At 37.3% G+C, this 21,620-nt stretch overlaps 1 protein-coding gene across 1 annotated transcript in view; it reads left to right on the forward strand.

The window, feature by feature from the left end:
• khdrbs3 (KH domain containing, RNA binding, signal transduction associated 3) overlaps window positions 1-21,396 on the forward strand; it is a 166,547-nt gene extending 145,151 nt beyond the window's left edge. The window contains exons 8-9 of the mRNA XM_051670212.1: window positions 16,024-16,082; window positions 20,127-21,396. Of these exons, the coding sequence (XP_051526172.1) occupies window positions 16,024-16,082; window positions 20,127-20,218 (151 nt within the window). The 3' untranslated portion in view covers window positions 20,219-21,396. The remainder of the gene's footprint in view (window positions 1-16,023; window positions 16,083-20,126) is intronic.
• The last annotated feature ends 224 nt before the right edge of the window (window positions 21,397-21,620 follow it).

Raw genomic sequence — 21,620 nt, forward strand, 5'->3', positions numbered from 1 at the left:
TGCCAAATTCTCTGGGCTCATCTTAGATGGAAAGTAGAGCAGTGAAACTGTGTTTTTTGGTCTGATGAGTCCACATTTCAGAATGTGTTTTTAAAATTCACAGCCATCTTGTTCTCCGTGCCAAAGAGAAAAAGAACCATCCAAGCTGGAACAATACAATTGTTCAGCTGAAGACCTAAATAATGGATGATTAGGGGAAAATTCCAATTTTTAAACTTAACAAACTTGTGCCTTCAGTGCCTAAATGCTTAATAAGTGTTATTAGAAGAAATGGTGATGTTTCACAGTGGTAAACACTCGACTGTCCCAACTTTTTTGGAGTGTGAAATTACTGTACATAATATATAAATATTTAAATATGAAATTCACAAGGTAAAACATCATATAATGTTTAGTTGCAATGCTTTTAATATAGCAAAGGGTGAATATAATTTACAAATCACTCATTTTTGCTTTTATTAGCATTTTTCATACTGTCCCAACTTTTTCGGAATTGGAGTTATAGAAAATCTATTTAAAAAAACAGTGCAGACAGACACAAAACACACCGAGTGTGAATGGCATCCAAGAGCAGGGATGGATTAACTACCGGGCAGATTGGGCCGTTGCCCAGGGGGCCTCTAAACCCAAGGGGCCCCGAACTCTAAACCAATTATTTATTTATTTATTTATTTTGAGATTTATTATAAATCCACATACATGTCAGCCTTATGTGAAATACCATTTGTTCGGCCGAGGGTGTGCTGGACAACAGCAGCGCAAGCACAGGCATTCAAGTGCGCCGGCACAGTGCGTTTATTTGAAGGACTACAGGGAACAGCATTTGATTCATTCAGTTCTTTCAGACACAAAGATAAGGTGTGGTTTACCCTTGCTCTGTGCAAAGCTGGTTTAATTCATATAAGCAACAGAATTCATGCAACAGTATGGAGGACTTTACCATTTTTAAGTCGTGCATGCATTTAATTTTTAATGATAAATCTAAAGATGCCTTAATACCCCATATACTGTATGTGCACGGTAACCTTTTGTAATATTTGGTTAACCGCGAGAGTTCACAAACGGTTATTCTGTTATTTGTCGGGACTCGGGAACAGAGAATGTTTATTGCCATGGATGCGTCAAACACAAACTCAGATTAGCAGGGAATAAAGGCACATTGATATATTAGCCTAAATAGCACAATACACAGATCTTAAAATGATAAAATCACATTAAAGTCAAACAAAAACAATCTCAGACTGTCACTACCTGCAGCATAGTAGGCCTATTCTTAATCAATGGAAAATGCGTAATTCTGCCCAGGCACTTTCCATGAGGCAGCAAAAGCTACGATTTATAAACCTCTTTGGGATACTTTTATTTTTAGATGATTTAGCATTTATTGTCTAATTATTGTCTGCACACCAGAGCAAAAGGGGAGAAAACACTGGCTCGCCGTTTATCAAACACTGAAACTTTGCCAGTTGAAAAACAATCTGGAATCGTGTGTAACAGTCACATTAATTCCTCTTTGCAACCTGTCCTGAACCGCCGTCAATTTGTGACACCAGCGCTGAAAACGCTTGATGCAGCACAACAAATGATGAAATAGAACGCAGGTGTCTCGAAATGCATTTATAAATATTGAAGTTCTTTTAAACTTTACACGGTGTTTAAAAACGTGAAGGTCCTGTGTGGTACGCTGAAAAAAGTGAGTTGTGGCGCAACGATCAAAGACGTCCATCCAGTGTTTGTTTACATAGAAAAACAATTAAAAAACAGCCCTTAATTCACCCTATTGCCTACTTAAAAAACTGATCCGAACCTGGCCCAGAACCTGTAGGTTTGTCAGGTACCGTTGGACTCAGTTCGGGTTGAAGACCTATATACATGTGCAGAATAACCGAATATTGATTTTGGTATTTGAGTACAGGCGCCGTGCACATTCCTGTTAATTACGCTTGATTTTGGATTGTTGCATAATTAAAAAGTACAGATAATTGGCCGTGTAAGACATTGCTCCAAACTTTTCTTCGGTCTATTTGAAAAATCCTACCAAATCTGCCAAGCCTCCTGTAGCGCATACAGGTGAATGTAGTCACGTCATGGGGGCCTCCATGGTGTACCAGCCCATGGGCCTCTCAGTTCTTAATCTGTCCTTTTCCAAGAGTCAGCATATACTGTATATTGTCCATTTACAGTTGCTGTCCCAACTCTAACCAATCGAAGTGCATTACATTCAAAATGGCGCAGCAACCAATGACAATATAAAAAAAATCTACATTTCGAAATAAAAAATAAATAAATAAAAAAAATCACACTATTATTGTGTTTTCATGATCAGTCGTTGCGTTCTCTTCCAAATACTTGAGTTCTCAGGTACTCGTGCCCATTTCATGCACTAATTAACGAGGAGTCTAACAAGCGTACGTGTTCTGTTCATTATACGGCAGGTTTCTATCTTCTTTGATTCATAAAACATTGTCTGTATTTCCGAACTATGGTATATTTCCTCATATCTCTTCTCACTGTGTCTTTGATCTGATATTGCATAATCCAGGGATATGTAAACCAGCCTTTCTTTTAATCAGAATGAGACTGATCCAAAGGTGGATTCCCCTGTCTCTCCTTGAATAAAACAACTTTGAAGACATTAAATCACCTGCTGAATATCTTGGTGGTCCTACAACCTTCAAACCCACCTGAAAATAACTGCCGGTGGTCTCTCTGTATCCATGACTCATTTATATTTTATGTTCTTATGGAGGCATTTTAATAGTTGATAGAGTTCTAGAAAACCTTCAAAGGATATTTGAATTAAAATCAAAGCACTAGGAGACAGATCATGATTAGTTACAATAGTCTGTTTATTCTACCATTATGTGAAGAACACAACAGACACTGCCATCGTGCAATCTTATCACCTGAACAATGAACAATATACCATGAATTATTCCATTAGAATACATTTGGAATAGCTTGTCACTCTCCTCGAATAGCTCGCGTCTCTCTCCTTTTTTTGAATCACTATGTGACTCATGTGACACGTGCAACCAGGCTTCACTGGCGCGTATCAGATGAAAAGCATATTTAGCACTTACAAAGCACTCACTTTGACTTTGGCCAATAAAAAAACATCTAGCATCCACCCAGAACACCCTTGCAGTTTGTCAGTTAACAGGCTACATAATGTACGCTTTTATCAGTCCAGATCTAATGCATCGCCATTGCAGTACTTTTTAATCATTTCTTTTTGGCTGGAGGTATTTAATTATAATAATAATTATATTTATTTATCACACATTATACATTTGCACATATACAGTGAAATTCTTTTTTTTTTTTCACATATCCCAGCTAAGCTGGGGTCAGAGTGCAGGGTCATTATTTGATAGGTAGACAGAGGCTGACGATACTTGTATGAAAGAAACAGGAATGCTTGAAGGTGAAACATTCACCAGAGTGACAGGTTTGTCTCACGGGAGCATTGAAAGTGTCAAATTTTTAATAAAAAGTCTTACATGCATACATTCTCCCAGGTGTGTTACCTTCTTGATTTCTTGTGTTGTGGTCTTTCTTGTCTCAATGGAGCCACCCCACAGTTTGTTCTCTGTGGAATTGCTCAGGGTTGGGTGAATGCATCTGACAGCATTTAAACTGCTTGTCACCTTCTTCAGAGTGCTATGGAGCACCATATGGCCCATATAGCACAAACACTGGGCTGAATGTCAGAATGGCTATAGGCCACAGTAGAGCATTATGTTTGGGAAATGTCACTACACTGGTGAGTTCTAGACTGTTGCTTTTCATATGGTAGTGTTGCTTCAAGAGTCACAGTTCTGAGAGTTTAGATATACTGGGAGAAAGAGCTATTTTTGTGGCAGCTAATTCAAAATTAATTCGATAGATAGAGAGATATCGATTGACCATATCGATCTACCACCAGTTCATACAAATTTTGGTTTGTTGTTTGTCCATGAAAAATGGCTGATTTCTAGTTTGTTGTCACATAAAAAAGTGTAAAAGTGTAGATTGTACAAATTATGTTATATATTTTTTGTCTTATATACACCTCATGATAACATTTTAAAGGGATAGTTCACCCAAAAATTTAAATTCTGTCATCATTTACTCTCATGTTGTTCCAAACCCATATGACTTTCTTTCTTCCATTGAACACAAAAGGAGATGTTAGGCAGTATGCTAGTGTCAATCATCATTCATTTTCATTGCATCTTTTTTCCATAAAGAGAATAGTGACTGAGGCTATCATACTGCGCAACATCTCCTTTTTGTGTTCCATGGAAGAAAGAATGTCTTATAGGTTTGGAACAACATGAGGGTGAGTTAATGATGACAGAATTTTCATCTTGTTTGAACTATTCCTTTTATCATGACACAGAATGAACATGTTCTGGCTCAGCCGCTGTATAGATCTGGTAGGGTTCTGAATGAGTTCTGATTTAGATTTAGTAGAGTTCTGTCTGCGTTTTGGTTTAGATTTGGCAGCATTCTGGTTTGGATCTGATAGAGTTCTATTTCCGATCTGGAAGGGTTCTGAATTGGTTCTGATTTTAATCTGGTAGGGTTCTTAATAGGGTCTGGTTATGATCTGGTAGGTGGGGTTCTGGATTGGATCTTGTAGAATTTTTAATTGGTTCTAGTTTTAATCTGTTAGGGTTCTAAATAGGTTCTAGTTGAGATCTGATGAGGTTCTAAATGGGTTCTGGTCTGGATTTTGTAGTGTTTTTAATTGGTTCTAGTTTTAATTTGGTAGGGTTCTGGTTGGGTTCTGGTTTTAATTTGGTAGGGTTCTAAAGAGGTTCTGTTTGAGATCTGGTATGGTTCTGAATGAGGTCTGGTTTTGATCTGGTAGGTATAGTTCTGAATGGGTTCTGGTTTGGATGTTGTAGCATTCTTAATTGTTTATAGTTTTAATCTGGTAGGGTTCTAAATAGGGTCTGTCTTTGATCTGGTAAGGTTCTGAATGGGTTCTGGTCTGTATCTTGTAGGCTTCTTAATTAGTTCTAGTTTTAATCTGGTAGGGATCTGGTAGGGTTCTGAATGTGTTCTGGTCTGGATCTTGTAGGGTTCTTAATTGGTTCTAGTTTTAATCTCATAGGGTTCTTAATAGGGTCTTGCTAGGATCTGGTAATGTTATAAATGGGTTCTTGTCTGGATCTTGTAGTCTTCTTAATTAGTTCTAGTTTTAATCTGGTAGGGTTCTGGTTGGGATCTGGTAAATTTCTGAATGGGTTCTGGTTGTAATATGATAAGATTCTGGTTGGGATTGTGTAGATTTATGAATTGATTCTGTTTTTAATCTGTTAGGGTTCTAAATACTGTAGGTTCTGGTCTGGATCAGGTTAGGTTCTGAATGGGTTCTGATTTGGTTCTTGTAGGGTTCTTAATTTGTTCTAGGAGGGTGGTAGGCATAAGTAAATAAATTTAATCTGGTAGGGTTCTCTGTTTAGGATCTGGTAGGGTTCTGTATTGGTTTTTTCTTTAATTTGGTAGGGTCCTAAATATGTTTTGGTTTGGATCTGGCAGTGTTCTGAATGGTTTTAATCAATAGGGTTCTGAAATCATTGTTGATCTTTTGGAGTTCTCTATTGTTTTGGTTTGGATGTGATTGGTTTGTGGCTGATTTTCTGTGTAGACTGGGCAGGGTTCTGCGTTTGTTCGGCTTTAGATCTTAAATGGTTCTGGCTGGTTTGTAGAAGCATGATCCAACAGTTTCTCCTCAAAGTGAATAATCAGTGTCTGTGGTCAACTACACTCTTTCCTGCATTTTTTGGACAAGTTTACTGTAAATAATGCAATGAGTTATTCCACATCTGACTTCAACAGACAAAGAAACACATAGTTCTGCTCCCATCAGTAGAGGTCACAATTACCATGATTGATTTTCCTCGTTCAGAGCATCACACACGGCAGGTTTCTCTCTCTGCTACACCTGTCTTCCATCACTCCATCCCCCTCTCTGCTCTTTCTCCTTTGTTCACACTTTCTGTCCCGTGCCCCATTTTTCTTAGTGCTTCCTCAGACAGACACAGTGATATTTTTAGCTTGTTATGGTTCTATTTTCGAGGTTTGTGTCTTTTTGCGACATCTCCATTCCCATGTCTCTGTAGACCTTTCTTCAGGCTTTCTTCAGTTCTGTTAGAGAAACAAGAAAGCTGTCACACCCTAAAATTAAATTAAATTTACATCTTAGAAAATAACACATTCAAGTCTCTCCGAAGTTATAAGTCTCCAGGTGTCCCTTGTTATATCTCAGACACCAAACAAGTCTTTTATTACAAGGTTAAGGCATGATTTAGTCTGTATATATATTTTTTTGTAGACATGGAAACATGATAATTTATGATAAATTACATTTTATTTATATTTGGGGTTTGACAATCACTGGAAATTGTGTTGTTGATTTACATGGCACTTTCCCTTTTGTATGAGGTAAAATAAATGCACATTTATAGTTTGCAAAACATGACTTTTGGTTTTGGTTATGAGTACAAAGCACACCAGCCTTAATAAGCAGTGTTGTATAAAGTATCCATTTGTTATACTTGAGTAAAAGTAAAGTTACCTTCATGGAAATTGACTCAAGTAAAAGTTAAAGTATCTCATGAGAAAACGACTTAAGTAAAAGTATTAAAGTAACTGATATTAAATTTACTTAAGTATCAAAAGTACATGTAAATTGAATAAATTACAGAACAGTTTATTAAACCCATGGCAACTTATTTGATTGTTGGTGTTCATCATTCTCATGCTATCCCAGATGTGTATGACTTTCTTTCATCTGCAGAATGCAAACAAAGATTTTAGAAGAATATTTCAGCTCTATAGGTCAATTCAATGCAAGTGAATGGTGGCCAGACATTTCAAGCTACAAAAAGCACATTAAGGGAGCATAAAGTTATCCATACTACTACAGTGGTTAAATCCATGTCTTCTGAAGTGATTCAGTTGGTTTTGGGTGAAAACAAACCAAACTGTAACTCATTTTCACAAGTATATCTTGCCATTGCAATCTCTTGGCACGATCATGATTTCAAGCTTGATTTCACTTTCTAGTGCTTGATGCATGCGCAGAGCCCTAGGTGGCACTATAGGAAGTTTAATCGAACTTGAAACCCTAATCGCCAAGAAGACCGCTAATGTCAAAATTTATAGTCGAAAAAGGAGTTATATTTTGGTCTATTCTCACCCAAAAACCAATTTGATCCGTTCAGAAGACATTGATGAAACCACTGGTGTCTTATGGATTACTTTTATGCTGCATTTATGTGCTTTTTGGAGCTTTAAAGGTCTGGCCACTATTCACTTGCATTGAATTGACCTACATAACAGCAATATTCTTCTGAAAATCTTTTTTGTGTGTGTTCTGCAGCAAAAAATTAAAAAAATAATAATTAAAGTCATACACATCTTGGATCGAATGAGGGTGAGAAAATTATGAGTTTTTGGCACACTCAAGTCAAATCAGAATGATCATATTTCACATTATGGGGCCAATAAGCAACCACCCAGCAACCACCCAGAATACCCTGGCAACTGCATAGCAATGTGCTGAAACAGTTAAAACAACTTAACAGCATAGCAACAACCTGACAACCACCTAGAACACCTTGTTAAGTGCAATGTGCAAAAAACACAGAAAACAACTTAACAACAGCATAGTAACAACCTGGCAACCACATACTGTAGCAATGCGCCAAATTCGCTTGTGATTTTGATTCAGATTCGTGATTCTCAAAACGAATCATTCAGACCGCTTTTTGAATCTTTTTGTTCAGTTCAAAGGAATCAAATTTAAAAGATTCGACTCAAATTATTCTTTCAACGAATCACACATCACTATCGCCGATCTGCATGCATTTTTGCACGTACTGCTGTTATTTTTTTTAATTTTTGTATTTGTTTTAGGTGTTCAGTCGCAAAAGCAACGAAAGGGTCTGGAGAAATGTATCGGAGTAAAAGTATCAATTTTCTCTTCAAAATGTAGTAAAGTGAAAGTAAAAGTCCAAAGAAATATTTATACTCAATAAAGTACAAATATAAAAAAAACTGTACTTAAGCACAGTAACGAAGTATTTGTACTTTGTTACTATACACCTCTGTTGATAAGTACACAATAAATGTCTTGAAAATTGTGCAAAAGACAAAATAAAGGACTGTGGTTTTCTGCTGTCTTTTTTAGAGAGTAAAAATTGATTTGGTTTAAATTTCTTGTTGAATGAATAACCATAGTGTCATGGCCCAGACTGAGCATTTAAAACATGTTCTACACACATGTTTGGCCTTCAGCAGGATACCGTGTCAAATAAAAAGCCAAAACACTGCTTTTAAAGGGATAGTTCACTCAAAAATGAAAAATCGATCAAAATTATTTTCCCCTTATGTTCTTCCAAATGTGTATGACTTTCTTTTTCCGTGGAACACCACAATGAAAGTTAATGGGGTCTGAGGCTGTCAAGCTCCAAAAATGAAAAAAATAAAAAAAATAAAATCACCATAAATGTACCATAAAAGTCATCCATATGTCTCGTGCAGCATATTCCAAATCTTCTGAAGCCATACTATAGCTTTCTGTAGACCAGAAACCAGACTGAAGATCTTGACCGCCACGTTGCTCCAGGGGTGTAAAGAACTTGAGTAATTATACTTCATTATTATACTTGCGTATTATTTTTGGGGATTTGTACTTTACTCGAGTGCAATTTAAACTGAATACTTGTATTTTTACTTAAATTTTCAAAGAATTATTTTTAACTTTGTAAATTTTATTTAGACTTGAAAAGTACTCGTTACGTTTTTTTGCAGATCATTTTCTTCCATATTACCTTAATACTAACAAACCAATCGAATTGCACTGATGCCCAGTTTAAGTTAAATGCTATTTAGTCCGTCAATTAGATTCGTTTTAACATAAAATGTAATTGGCCACAACATGGTTATTGGTCGTTGAGAAGAGATGTTACGCCTCATCAGTTACCACAACGCACAGTACCTTGACCTGTGCCTGAGATAAATTCTAACAATCATTGACAGAAGAAGATGGATGAACATGACTCTTTCCAAGCTCAGTCACCAGAACAAGAGTACCCATGGCCTTACTACGGCTGTGCAAAAGTGTGTTTTTTTTTTTTTTTTTTTCATTCGATATCGATTCTCAAAAGCCATGGATCGATCTTGTACTCTATGTGCAACCCTCCACTACAATGAGAATAAATCACTCAGATTTGCAACCAAATTTCACATTTACAGAAACGCTCCCTTAAAGAGACAGTACCAGTTTTTAGCACATGTTCAAGAACTCAGTGTAAATACCTGTGAATAGTACAAATTATGCAATTCAATAAACATGTTACAAAATATAAAATATGCAATATAGTATCATATTTATTGATTAAATACATTGATTTATTGAGTTTTGAAAAGCTAAAATGTGACATAATGAAAAACTACTAAAATATAATTAGAAAAAATATATATTTTCGTAATGTACCTAGTTAGAAAGTCCCCTGTATAATTCACAGCATTAGCTGAGAGAGAATTCTTTTCATATGTAAGCAAAAGGGACATTATAACTGAAATATACCCATATGAATTGATATCGAATCAAAATCAAATCGAAAGCTTGTGAATCGGAATCGTATCGAATCGGGAAATCTGTATCAATACCTAGCCCTAGGCCCTACCTTAGTGAATTATTTTCCTTTAGTGGAGTTTGTTAGGATTCATACAAGATGAAATGTCTTCTTTGTCTCCCACTCACCAAGGAAATTATAAAAAAATTGCCATCAAATCTGTTTTTATTCTTGCCAGGTTACTTTAATTTTTTTAATACTTAAGTACATTTTAATATGGTACTTTTATTACTTTCACTCAAGTATGTTTCTGGCTAGATACTTGGACTTTTAATTGAGTAAAATTTTCACTCAGTATCCATAATTTCACTCAAGTGTAATTTGAGTAATTTTTACACCCCTGCAAAGCTCTCAAATCACATTCACATTTTTTCGCATATTCAAACTTGCTGTGTTCTGTTACGAGACACATGAGTCCATTGATATTTGGCATCACTGACATCGATCTTTGTTTAAACTGCCATATTTGAATATACGTGAACACAAATGAGATTTTAGAGCTGCAACAAAGCGCATGAATAGTGAATAACACTATTCCTCACTTTCATCACGTAAAGCTATGACATGGCTTCAGATGACTTGGAAAATAGTGCACAAGTCATATGGACTGTTTATATATATATATATATATATATATATATATATATATATATATATATATATATATATATATAATACTTTTACTGTTTTTTTTTTTTTTTGTCATTTCTGGAGCTGAACAGCCCCAGTCCCCATTCAATTTTATTGTATGGAAAAATACACCCAGGATATTCTGCTTTTGTGTTCCATGGAAGAAAGAATGTCATATAGAAGCTTTGGAACAACATGAGGGTGAGTAAATAATGACAAAATTGAACTATTCCTTTACAAAAACTGTGTCATGTTTAAAAAAAATAACATAATTAGCATTGTGTGATGTTTAGTCAACTCACCGCCCTCTAAACCTCTTCAAAACTCTTTTTGTTTGAGAGTGAGTTAGAGAGAGAAAGGTGTAATTAGTGATTAGTGATAAGCCTCTCACAGTAGATTAGACCATCAAGACTCTACACAGACGCCCCACCGTCAATTTACCAGCTGTGAAAACAAGACCCGAGAACGAGGAAACACACAGCTCACCTGGGACATGTAGTACATCATTCAGATTTAACCCCACCATCTGTTTAACAACACGAGAGAGAGAGAGAGAGAGAGAGAAAGAGAGAGAGAGACACCTTTAAAGGGACAGTTCACCCAAAAATGAAAATTGTTACCATTTCTCACCCTCATGTTGTTCCAAACCCATATGACTTTTTCTTCCTTGGAACACAGAATAAGATGTTATATGTACTTGTTACTTTTACTGTACCTGTTGTAAAGCTTGTGGCAAACATCTGTGCAGATAGTTTTTGGGTTTAGATTTATTCAACAGTGGTCTGCACATACAAACACACCACAGTCACTGAGACACTGAAGTGTTACCATACGCCACAGCAAAAAGCCTGATGCCAGTTTTAACTAGCCAATCTGTTATTTAATCTGTGTTTAGAACATCAGATACACACACACACACACACACTGAGTATTAGTACACAGAGTGTCTGTTTTGGCTGGCTAAGCACAGCTGTGTGTCAGAGCGAGAGTGAGACAAAGAGACCCAAAAGCAGAGGAACAGTTCAAAGGATTTATTCACAATAAATGTCAACATAAACTGTGCTGGCGAAGTATAAGAATCCCAGCACCGGATGTAGTAGACAAGTATGAGTCAGCACGCGCTGTGGCCACGCAGAGGGCAGATAGGAAGAGTGTGTTTGTAGATGGGTGTATGCGTTGTGGAAGTCAGGAGCAGATCCATAGGAAGTGTCCGTTGAAGTGTAGCGAGGTGCAGAGAACAAAGCCCAGATGATTAGGAGGCAGTCGTATTGTCGACATGTGGGCAGAGACGAGGAATCCTCCACTGGCAATTTGTGGGCAGCGAGAACAGGCATACAGTAAGCTGGAAGGCAACCACACTCCTGACACGCGGGCAGAGACAGGCAACCAAATAGATACAAGACAGCACCAACTAGACAAAGAGAGCAAGGTTAGTTGCTTGCTATCACACAGTAATCTAGCAAAGACAGTGAGAACACACAGGGATTAAGTAGGGAGTGAATTAGAGTAGAACAGGTGTTGCTAGCACACTAATCAGCAGCATGATCAGTGTTTCCGGGAACAATCAATGTTCTCATGGAAACACTGATCATGCATGCCAGCTTCACCCGCGAGACATGAGGGAGAGAGAATAACAAAACAAACCGGCAAACTCACCGGAGCCATGACACTGTGAGAGAGCAGCAAGTAAATAACATCTCATGTTTTGCAAGAAGTTTGGTTAAGATACTGTACTTTTCACATTGGGTGAAGTATATATACTGTATATATAATTCTGTTATTTATTTATTTATTTATTTATTTATTTATCTATTCAGTTTTGAATGGGGCAAACTCTAAAATTTAGTTTTCATGTAAAGCTAAATAATTAGCTTGGTCTAATTGATTTTTATTTGACAGAATGTTTGTATTGTTAACATGTGTGGTGCTAATTGGAAGGAGTTGTTTTGTGTGTTACTGAAATGCATCATCATTTAACGCTCTACTTTGAATAGAACGAGTTGGGCAGGGTAATTGAGTAGAACAGGAGAAGCTAAGCACTGAGAGAGAGAGAGAGAGAGAGAGAGAGAGAGAGAGAGAGAGGAAGGAAAAAGGAATACTGATGATGTGTCAAAGTAGAAATTGAAAGTGTCTAACAAGGTTTGGACCCAGTACTGCTGTACAGATTGGGGAGAAAAGGTTTTGAAACAGCTTGAAACTAACCCAGAAAGGGAAAAAAATGAGAGATAGATGCATCTGGCAGCAGGTTTTGAAGTTGACTGATACATTACTGAACACAAAAGCTTTAGGTCTTTTCAATTTCACCTTCATGCGCAGTGGAAATGTTGAATTCCATCACACATATAATATAAAACCTCTCCCAGTGTGTATGTGTTTCTGGAGCCTGTAGAAATAGTGACCGTAGTTCTGGTCTGTATGTCTCCCAACAGCAATTCTGGCATATCCCTCCCTCTTGCTCTCTCTCTCTCTCTCTCTCTCTCTCTCATGATATCTTACTCTCCCTGGTGTGCAGACACATTTGTAAGTGTGAAACTAGCAGTAACAGCAGGCATGCGATTGGCACCTCTGCTGTGAGCTTTGAATGAAGATTTCCTCTCTGCATAACAACTTATGGAAAGCCACGACACTCTTCTCAGACTTTTAAGGCACACTGTGTGTATGTTTAGGTAGCTCTGTGTGTTTTTTATTGTGTGACTTTTATCTGACAGCTTTGGATAAACCATTGAACAACTGGACAGACCAATGAATAACATTAAAAAGGCTGGGGCTGGGCAGATAAAAGGAGGAGTTACGATAGAAACGAGGGAAGGAGTTACAATATGATTAATAGGACATATAATTGAAATGAGGAGGGGAGGTGTTATGATGGAAATGAGAGATGAGTTATGATAGGAAATAGTGGAAGAGTTATGATAGAAATTAGGGGAGGGATTGCGATATAATTAGGGAGGAGTTACAATATAACAATGGTAATGATGGGATAGTTACGATATTGAGGAGTTACGATAGGAATGATGAGAGGAGTTATGATAGAAATGAAAAAGAGTGGAGGGGCTACGATGGAAATGTGGGAGGAGTTAAAGTAGGAAATATGGGAAATGCATTAGAAATTAGGGGAGGAGTTTCTAAATAAATATGGGGTAGAGGAGTGAAGTTACAATAGAAATGAGGGGAGGAGTTATTATAAAAATTAGGGAGGAGTTACAGAAGGACATATGATAGGAGTTACGATGGAAATGAAGGATGAGTTACTATAGAAATTAGGTTCACAGAACTCGAGTTAGGATAGAGATGAGGGGGAGGAGTTATGATAACAATTATGGAGAATTACAAAATAAATCATTGAAGGAGTTAAGATAGGAATAAGGGGAGGAGTTACAATTGGAATGATAAGCCGTATGACAGAAATGAGGAGAAGGGGAGGAGGTATGATGGAAATGAGGGGAGGGATTGTAATAGAATTAGGGAGGAGTTATAATAGGAATGATGGGAGGAGTTACAATATTAATTAGCGAGGAGTAATGATAGGAATGAGGGGAGCAGTTTTGATAATAATTAGGGAAAGATTACCATAGGAACACGGAGAGGAGTTACAATAGAAATTAGGAAGGAGTAACGATAGTAATGATGGGGGAGTTATGATATTAATAAGCGAGGAGTTAAGATATTTATAAGAGGAGGAATTACAATAGGAATAAAGAGAGGAGTTATGATACAAAATGAGGAAGAGTAGAGGGGCTACGATGGAAATGTTGGAGGAGTTAAAGTAGGAAATATGGGAGGAAATGCACTAGAAATTAGGGGAGGGTTATGAAAGAAATGAGGGGAAAAGGAGTGGAGTTACGATATAAATGAGGGGAGGAGTTAAAATAGAAATTAGGGAGGAGTTACAGTAGGAAACAGGACAGGAGTTAGGATATAAATGAGGTAAACAAAAGTGAATTTACGATAGAAATTAGGTGATAAGTTATGAGAAAAGGAAGAGAGGAAGAGTTACGATGGAAATGAGAGATGAGTTAGGATATAAATGAGGTAAACAAAAGTGAACTTACGATAGAAATGAGGTGATAAGTTATGAGAAAAGGAGTTACAAAATAAATTAGGGAAGGAATTTACGAAAGGAAAGAAGGTGGGATTTACAATAGGAATGATAGGCCGTATGATAGAAATGAGGAGGAGGGGAGGAGTTGTGATGGAAATGAGGGAGGATTTCCAATAAAAATTAGTGGAGGGATTGTGATAGAATTAGTTACAATAGGAATGATAGAAGAAAGTACTATAGTAATTAGCAAAAAGTTATGATAGGTACGAGGGGAGATGTTACAATAGTAATTAGGGAGATGTTGCGATAAAAACAAGTGGAGGAGTAGGAATGAGGGGAGGAGTTGTGATAGAAATAAGGAGGAGAGGAAGAGATACTATGGAAATGAGGGATGAGTTACGATAGAAAATAGATAAATGGAAGTGGAGTTACAATAGAAATGAGGGGATTTTCTTCTTGACAAAAACTAGGGAGGAGTTATGACAGAAATTAGAATTAGGAATAAATTACAATAGGAACTAGGCAGGAGTTATGATAGGAACTAGGGAGGAGTTGCAATAGGAACTGGGAGGAGTTACGATATAAATTATGTTAGCGCTACTATAAGAACGAGGGGAGGAGTTACGATAAAAATGAGGGGTGGAGGGAAGGAATTATGAAAGAAATGAGGGAGTAGTTACAATAGTTAATAGGGGAGGAGTTACGCTATAAATAAGGAGAGGGGTTATGATAAACAATTAGAGGAGGGGGAAGGGTTACGATAGAAATTAGGCAAAGAGGAGTGGAGTTACGAGACAAATTAGGGAGTAGTTACAATAGAAATTGGGGAGGAGTTGTGATAGAAATTAGGGAGGAGTTACGATAGAAATGAGGTGAGGAGCTATGCTAAGAATAAGGGAGGAGTTAATGTAGAAAGTATGGGAGGATTTAGTATAGAAAGGAGTGAAGGAGTTACAATAGTAATTAGAGGAAGGATTATGAAATAAATTAGGGGAGGGGTTACTATAGAAACGAGGGGAGGAGGAGAGGAGATCAAATATAAATGTAGGGAACGTTATGATAGATATGTAGGGAGAAGTTATGATATAGAAATGGTTTTAAAAGAAACCTTTACTGGATGGAGGGAACAAAGTGAAAGAACGAATGATGCATAAAACGGGATAGCATTATTTTCAATGAATGCTTCTTTTTTTCATACCTCCATGCATGCTGATGGGCAGCCAGTGGAATTCTAGGAGCATGAACATTATGATATGGTTATCAACAGTCAGTTGTGATTGACACTGGAGAGCTCAGCTCAGAGGCGATCGGAGAAAAACTCAATTTGGCGACAGAGACCCAAGAGTAAAACTTCTGAGACACATAAATGAACGACAGGAACAAGACACATCTGCTCGGAAGATAGCTTCTCCAATGGCTTATACTACTGTATGTGACTGCAAAGATGTTGCTTTGTCAAATTAAATAGGGAGCAGACAGTGTCAAATTAGCAACAACATGCCTGTCATTCTCTCTCTCTATAGACATACACAGACATACATACGGCTACACTGTTTTATTTTAATTCGTTTATTTTCTAAAAAATTTACTGTCATCAAAATGTATCATATTTCAGAGTGCATTACTCACTAATATGATGTTAAATTAGCGAATGTTTCCTTAAAAATGTAGAAGATTGTGCTAAATACCTGCCTCTCTCTTTTCTCTCCACAGCTCAGAGAATTATTATGAATACAGTCACGGTATCAGTGGAGAATCATATGACTCTTATGGTAAGTGGTGTTTCCCTCTTCAGTCTATAAAGTCTATTATAATCATGTGAAATTACTCTAGTCTTTTATCAGCATGTCTTGCCACATATTTTTTCTTGACACACTGCTGTTGTTATAAATACTGCTGGCATTGCAAACATTTTGGTTGCAATATCTGTACAAGGGGATTATATTCGCATGAACACACGTATACAATGGATACTGGCGTGAGACAGGTTTGGATGCAGCTAAAGAATCAAATTGCCATCGGACACATATTCACTTGTGCAAGATGAGTTTTATGTAAGGCAAATAAGGTCACTTATAAAGACTGTAGGTATGGAATAGTTTGAACATAGCAATGATATCTAGAGAAGAATTGTGGTGCTCTAAAATTGCTGATGTAGCTGTTGTCAACTCATTGTCCCAGAAAAAGATAAGGAGCACCATTGTATTTATTCACCAGCTAGAATATTAATGATGTATTTACTACATATAGACAAATATTTTTGCATTCATGGGAAATTGCACAGATGTAAGCATTTGTTCTGTTAACAGTACCTTATTTGTAAGAAATAGTGGTGATGGAATCAGTGGCTATTGTTTGCCATAGATTTTTAAAACCTTCTTTTCATAGATATCAACTAGATTTTTCATTATTTCCTTAAATGTGAGGGATGCTTGCCCATGCAAAACTCGCTGCCACTATGCTAGGGTGCTCTAAGTGGTTAGGAGGGTGTTGCTATGTAGTTGTTAAAGTGTTCCTATTGGTTTTTAGTGCATTGCTTGCATTTGCTAAGGTGTTGTGGATGGTTGTCAGGGCGTTGTACTGTATTTTCTAAAGTGTTCTAAATAGTGCATTGCTATGCATTTGCTGTGGTGTTCTGAGTGGTTACTAGGGTGTTGGTATGTAGTTGCTAAGGTGTTCTGAGTGGTTACTAATGTGTCGCTATGTAGTTGTGAAGGTGTTCTGAGTATTTTTAGTGCATTGCTATGCATTTGCTAGGGTGTTCTGAGTGGTTACTAGGGTGTTGCTATGTAGTTGCTAAGGTGTTCTGAGTCGTTTTAGTGTGTTGCTTTGTTTGCTAGGGTGTTCTAAATGGTTACTAATGTGTTGCTATGTAGTTGTGAAGGTGTTCTGAGTATTTTTAGTGCATTGCTTTGTGTTTGCTAGGGTGTTCTGAGTGGTTACTAGGGAATTACTATGTAATTGCTAAAGTGTCCTGAGTAGTTTTTAGTGCATTGATGCTATGCATTTTCTAGGGTGTCCTGAGTGGTTACTAGGGCATTGTTATATAGTTGCTAAGGTGTTCTGATTGCTTTTTAGTGCATTGCTATGTAGTTGCTAAGGTGTTCTGATTGGTTTTTCATCCATTGCTATGCATTTTCTTGGGTCTTATGAGTAGTTACTATGGTGCTGCTATGTACTTGTTAAGGTGTTCTGATTGGTTTTAAGTGCATTGCTATGTGTTTGCTAGGGTGTTCTGAGTGGTTACTTGGGTGTTGCTATGTAGTTGCTAAGGTGTTCTGAGTATTTTTAGTGCATTGTTGCTATGTGTTTGCTATGGTGTTCTGAGTGGTTACTAGGGGGTTGCTATGTTGATGCTAAAGTGTTCTGATTGTTTTTTAGTGCAATGCTATACGTTTACTCGGGTGTTCTGAGTGGTCACTAGGGTGTTGCTATGTAGCTGTTAAAGTTTTCTGATTGGTTTTTAGTGCATTGCTATGCATTTGCTAGGGTGTTCTGAGTGGTTACTATGGCGTTGCTATGTAGTTGCTAAGGTGTTCTGAGTAGTTTTTAGTGCACTGATGCTATGCGTTTTCTAGGGTGTCCTAAGTGGTTACTAGGGCGTTGCTATCTATTTGCTAAGGTGTTTTGATTGTTTGTTTGTTTTTTCTCCCAATTTGGAATGCCCAATAACCAATGTGCTTTTAAGTCCTCGTGGTCGTGTAGTGATTCGCCTCAATCAGGGTGGGGGAGGACGAATCCCAGCTGCCTCCGCATCTGAAACCGTCAACCCGCGCATCTTATCACATGGCTTGTTGAGTGCGTTGCCACGGAGACATAGCGCATGTGGAGGCTTCACGCCATCCACCGAGGCATCCACGCTCAACTCACCACGCGCCCCACCAAGAACGAACCACATTATAGCAACCATGAGGAGGTTACCCCATGTGACTTTACCCTCCCTAGCAACCGGGCCAATTTGGTTGCTTAGGAGACCTGGCTGGAGTCACTCAGCACGCCCTGGGATTTGAACTAGCAAACTAGCGAAATCCAGGGGTGGAAGCCAGCGTCTTTACCACTGAGCTACCCAGGCCACCCCCCCCCCGATTGATTTTTAGTGCATTGCTATGCGTTTGCTAGAGTGTTCTAAATGTGGTTGCTAGGGAGTTGCTATGCAGTTGCTAAGGTGTTCTGAGTAGTTTGTAGTGCATTGCTATGCGTTTTCGAGGGTGTTCTGAGTGGTTACTAAGGTGTTTCTATGTAGTTGCAGTGTGCAAAATTGCTTTAATGCAACTTAAAGGGATAGTTCTCTCAAAAATAAAGGTTCTGTCATCATTTACTCACCCTTATGTTGTTCCAAATCAGTATGACAGTATGAGTTGTTAGGAAGAATGTTAGGGACTGAAAGCCTCAGTCACCATTCACTTTCATTGTAAGGAAAAATGATGCAATATGAATAGTGACTGAAGCTGCTAGTCCCTAACATTCTGCCTAATATCTCGTGTTCCATGGAATAAAGACTGTCATACAGATTTGGAACGACATGAGTGTGAATAAATAATGACATAATTCTAATTTTTGTTTGAAATTTCCCTTTAAATTTAACTTTACCTTCTAGTCTCACTTTCCAAACACTTCTTTTCACTTTGCGACCAAATTTAAAACCGAGCCATGGACACACACTTAAGCAATCCATAGCACTCCGGTTAACACTTTTCGGGGTGGTTCAAAACAGAGACAGCTTGACAGTTCAAAGAAGAACTCCCTATTATCCATCTGATACAAATCCTTGTTCTAAACGCAAGAACAGTACACTTGAACCCTTTTTCTTTGAGGCTAGCGCAGGCTAACCTGAGACTGACAGCTCTCTAATTAAAGATTATTGGCTGAAAACGAGTCACTTTAGAGGAACAGCCTTTGTGCCTTTCTATCCCTGAGATGAGCTGAAGACAAGTAGGATCACACAAAAGCCTCCGTTGAGGCCGCTCTCGTTCATCGACACAGATGGTGAATGAGCCCTGCTGTTATGCTAATAGCGACAGTAACCTCATGGCTAAATTCACTTGACTGAAACCACAATTAAAGTTGTTTTGTTCTTTCTCGGGTGAAGGACAAAAGGGGGATGGTTAGGGAATGTCTTTTTGAATGATATCTGATTGTCTGTGTTAGTAAAACAATTATTTAATTATCAGAGATGCCATGCACTTTGAATGGCAGAATTTGGATGGGGTCATGACCTCTGGAGCCAAGCTGGTGTTGGTGAGTAAAGGTTGCATTTTAGTTCCGATTGCTGCACGTGAGACAACAAATAATTTGATCAAGATCAGCACTGCAGTTGAGTCCAACCATGGGTGCCATTTAGTTTGATGTGCCAAATAAAAACGTCTTTCAATGTTTTTCATGGACGTCTCAGCCGGTTTGTTGGTTTGTGGCTCATTTTCAAGTCAAACTTGAAATGCAAGCAATAACATTACAATTAGAATTGTTAAAAAAAAAAAAAAAAAATTAAACTACAATTTCATTAGTGCTGACCAATTCAAGTGCACATTGCTGTGTTCGGAATAGCATGCTTCCAAACTACTCTTACTAGAAACAGTTATAGTATGGTACTATGCTATTTTGAACATAGCAATTGTAACATGTTCTAAAGGACATTGGCCAAGTTCGGAATGGCATACTTCAAGTACATACTACTCTTACTATTTCTGCAATAGACAGATATGGCAAAAGTAGTAAGAGTATTATGGGTAGAGTGCCTATACAAACTCAGCCCATGTTTCTCTTAAAGACCAGTGAACATCCTGACTTCACTTTTTTGACCTTGTCTCCCTCTTCAGGCCAGGAGGAATGGAAAAACAATCGCAACAAGGCGCCACCAGCAAGGACAAGCAAAGGAGTGTACAGAGAGCAGCCGTATCCCCGATTCTGACCTGCCACAGTTCTCCCTGTGCCCTTCCAAGTAATGGATTTTCTATGGATTCTATTTCCTTTTTCAAATAAAATCAAGCAAAACGACAAAAATAGAAAGCCAGTTGAAGACATTAAAATTAATTCATTGGAACTGATTGTTTTGTTGCTCTTGATACATGGACAACCCCCACAAGTGGAATAATATGGATTTGTTCACTGGATTACATAAATCAAAGAACCAATCATAATTCAAATAGATCCACATGTGTGAGAAGGAGGCGGGCACTAGCGGCTAGGAGCGGAGTTATATAAAGTGTACGATGTTTAGATTTAGCCAGGTCAGTTTTTGTAGATACTTTTTTTTGGATGGTGATCAGCTTCAATGTGTCCCTTGTAAATTTTTACCTTAAATGAAAATTAACTAGAAAAAAGTAACAAATCTTGATGCACATATTGTTGTTTTCCTCTTTTTCTTTGATTCTCTTTTTTAATTGGAAAGTTATTCAGCGTTAAAGGGCTTATAGGAGCATGTCGTAAAAACAATGTGCACTTTCAGTTTTGACGAGAAAAGCCTGCATGTTTTGTCTGATTTTTGTGTTAAGCGTTTGAACCCCTTTATGAGCTCTGTGGTAATTAGTGTTTTTGATGACTATGCCAAAATTCAGAGTAAACTGTGACTCAAAATTTCCCAGTTTGAGCTGATATCTGAGATATTCTTTTAAAGGAAATTTTAAAGCACATCAAGTTAATGGTGATTCATAGACTAGATTTTGCACATTCTGTGACACTTTACTGTGCAATCCTAATGTATTGGAATACATAAATTCAAGGGTTATTATATTTTGTTAGTGCTGGCTTTCTTTAGACTGTCTATTAATATGTTATATAGTACTGATGGGTTCAAATCAAATAATAATAAAAAACTAAACCAAAGCAACCTTTTAAAACTTGTTGTAATGCTTTTCAATTGCAAGTGTTCAAGTGTTGCTAGTCATTTTTAACCCTAATATTGTTAATTAAATTGACTAAACTTCAACTAGCACTGTTTTGTTTTTGTTTTTTTGTTTTTTTTTACTATTAACTATTAAATCTAATTAAATATGTCCTGAAAGGTGACAGTTATGGAAGTTATTGTGGTTCTGGTGGTGCCAGTTTAATACATTTCTGTTAAGAACTATAATCTTTGTAAGCTTGTATAAGCCCTTTAATTCTCGTTTCAGTTGATTATAAAATAAACTTTTTAAACTAAAATCACTGTGTTTGAGAGAGCATTTTGTCCTTGTTTACTTTCGGTAAAGCTTCATAATCTAAACTAACATCTGTCTACATTACGTTCAGAAGTGTAGTTTACGTTATGAAAAGAAAAGCCTTAAAATATAAAGTTCTTTAAGCTTGCATAAGAGAGAAACCAAATGCACACT

This window comes from Myxocyprinus asiaticus, chromosome 34 (assembly GCF_019703515.2).
Source record: "Myxocyprinus asiaticus isolate MX2 ecotype Aquarium Trade chromosome 34, UBuf_Myxa_2, whole genome shotgun sequence".
NCBI lineage: Eukaryota > Metazoa > Chordata > Actinopteri > Cypriniformes > Catostomidae > Myxocyprinus > Myxocyprinus asiaticus.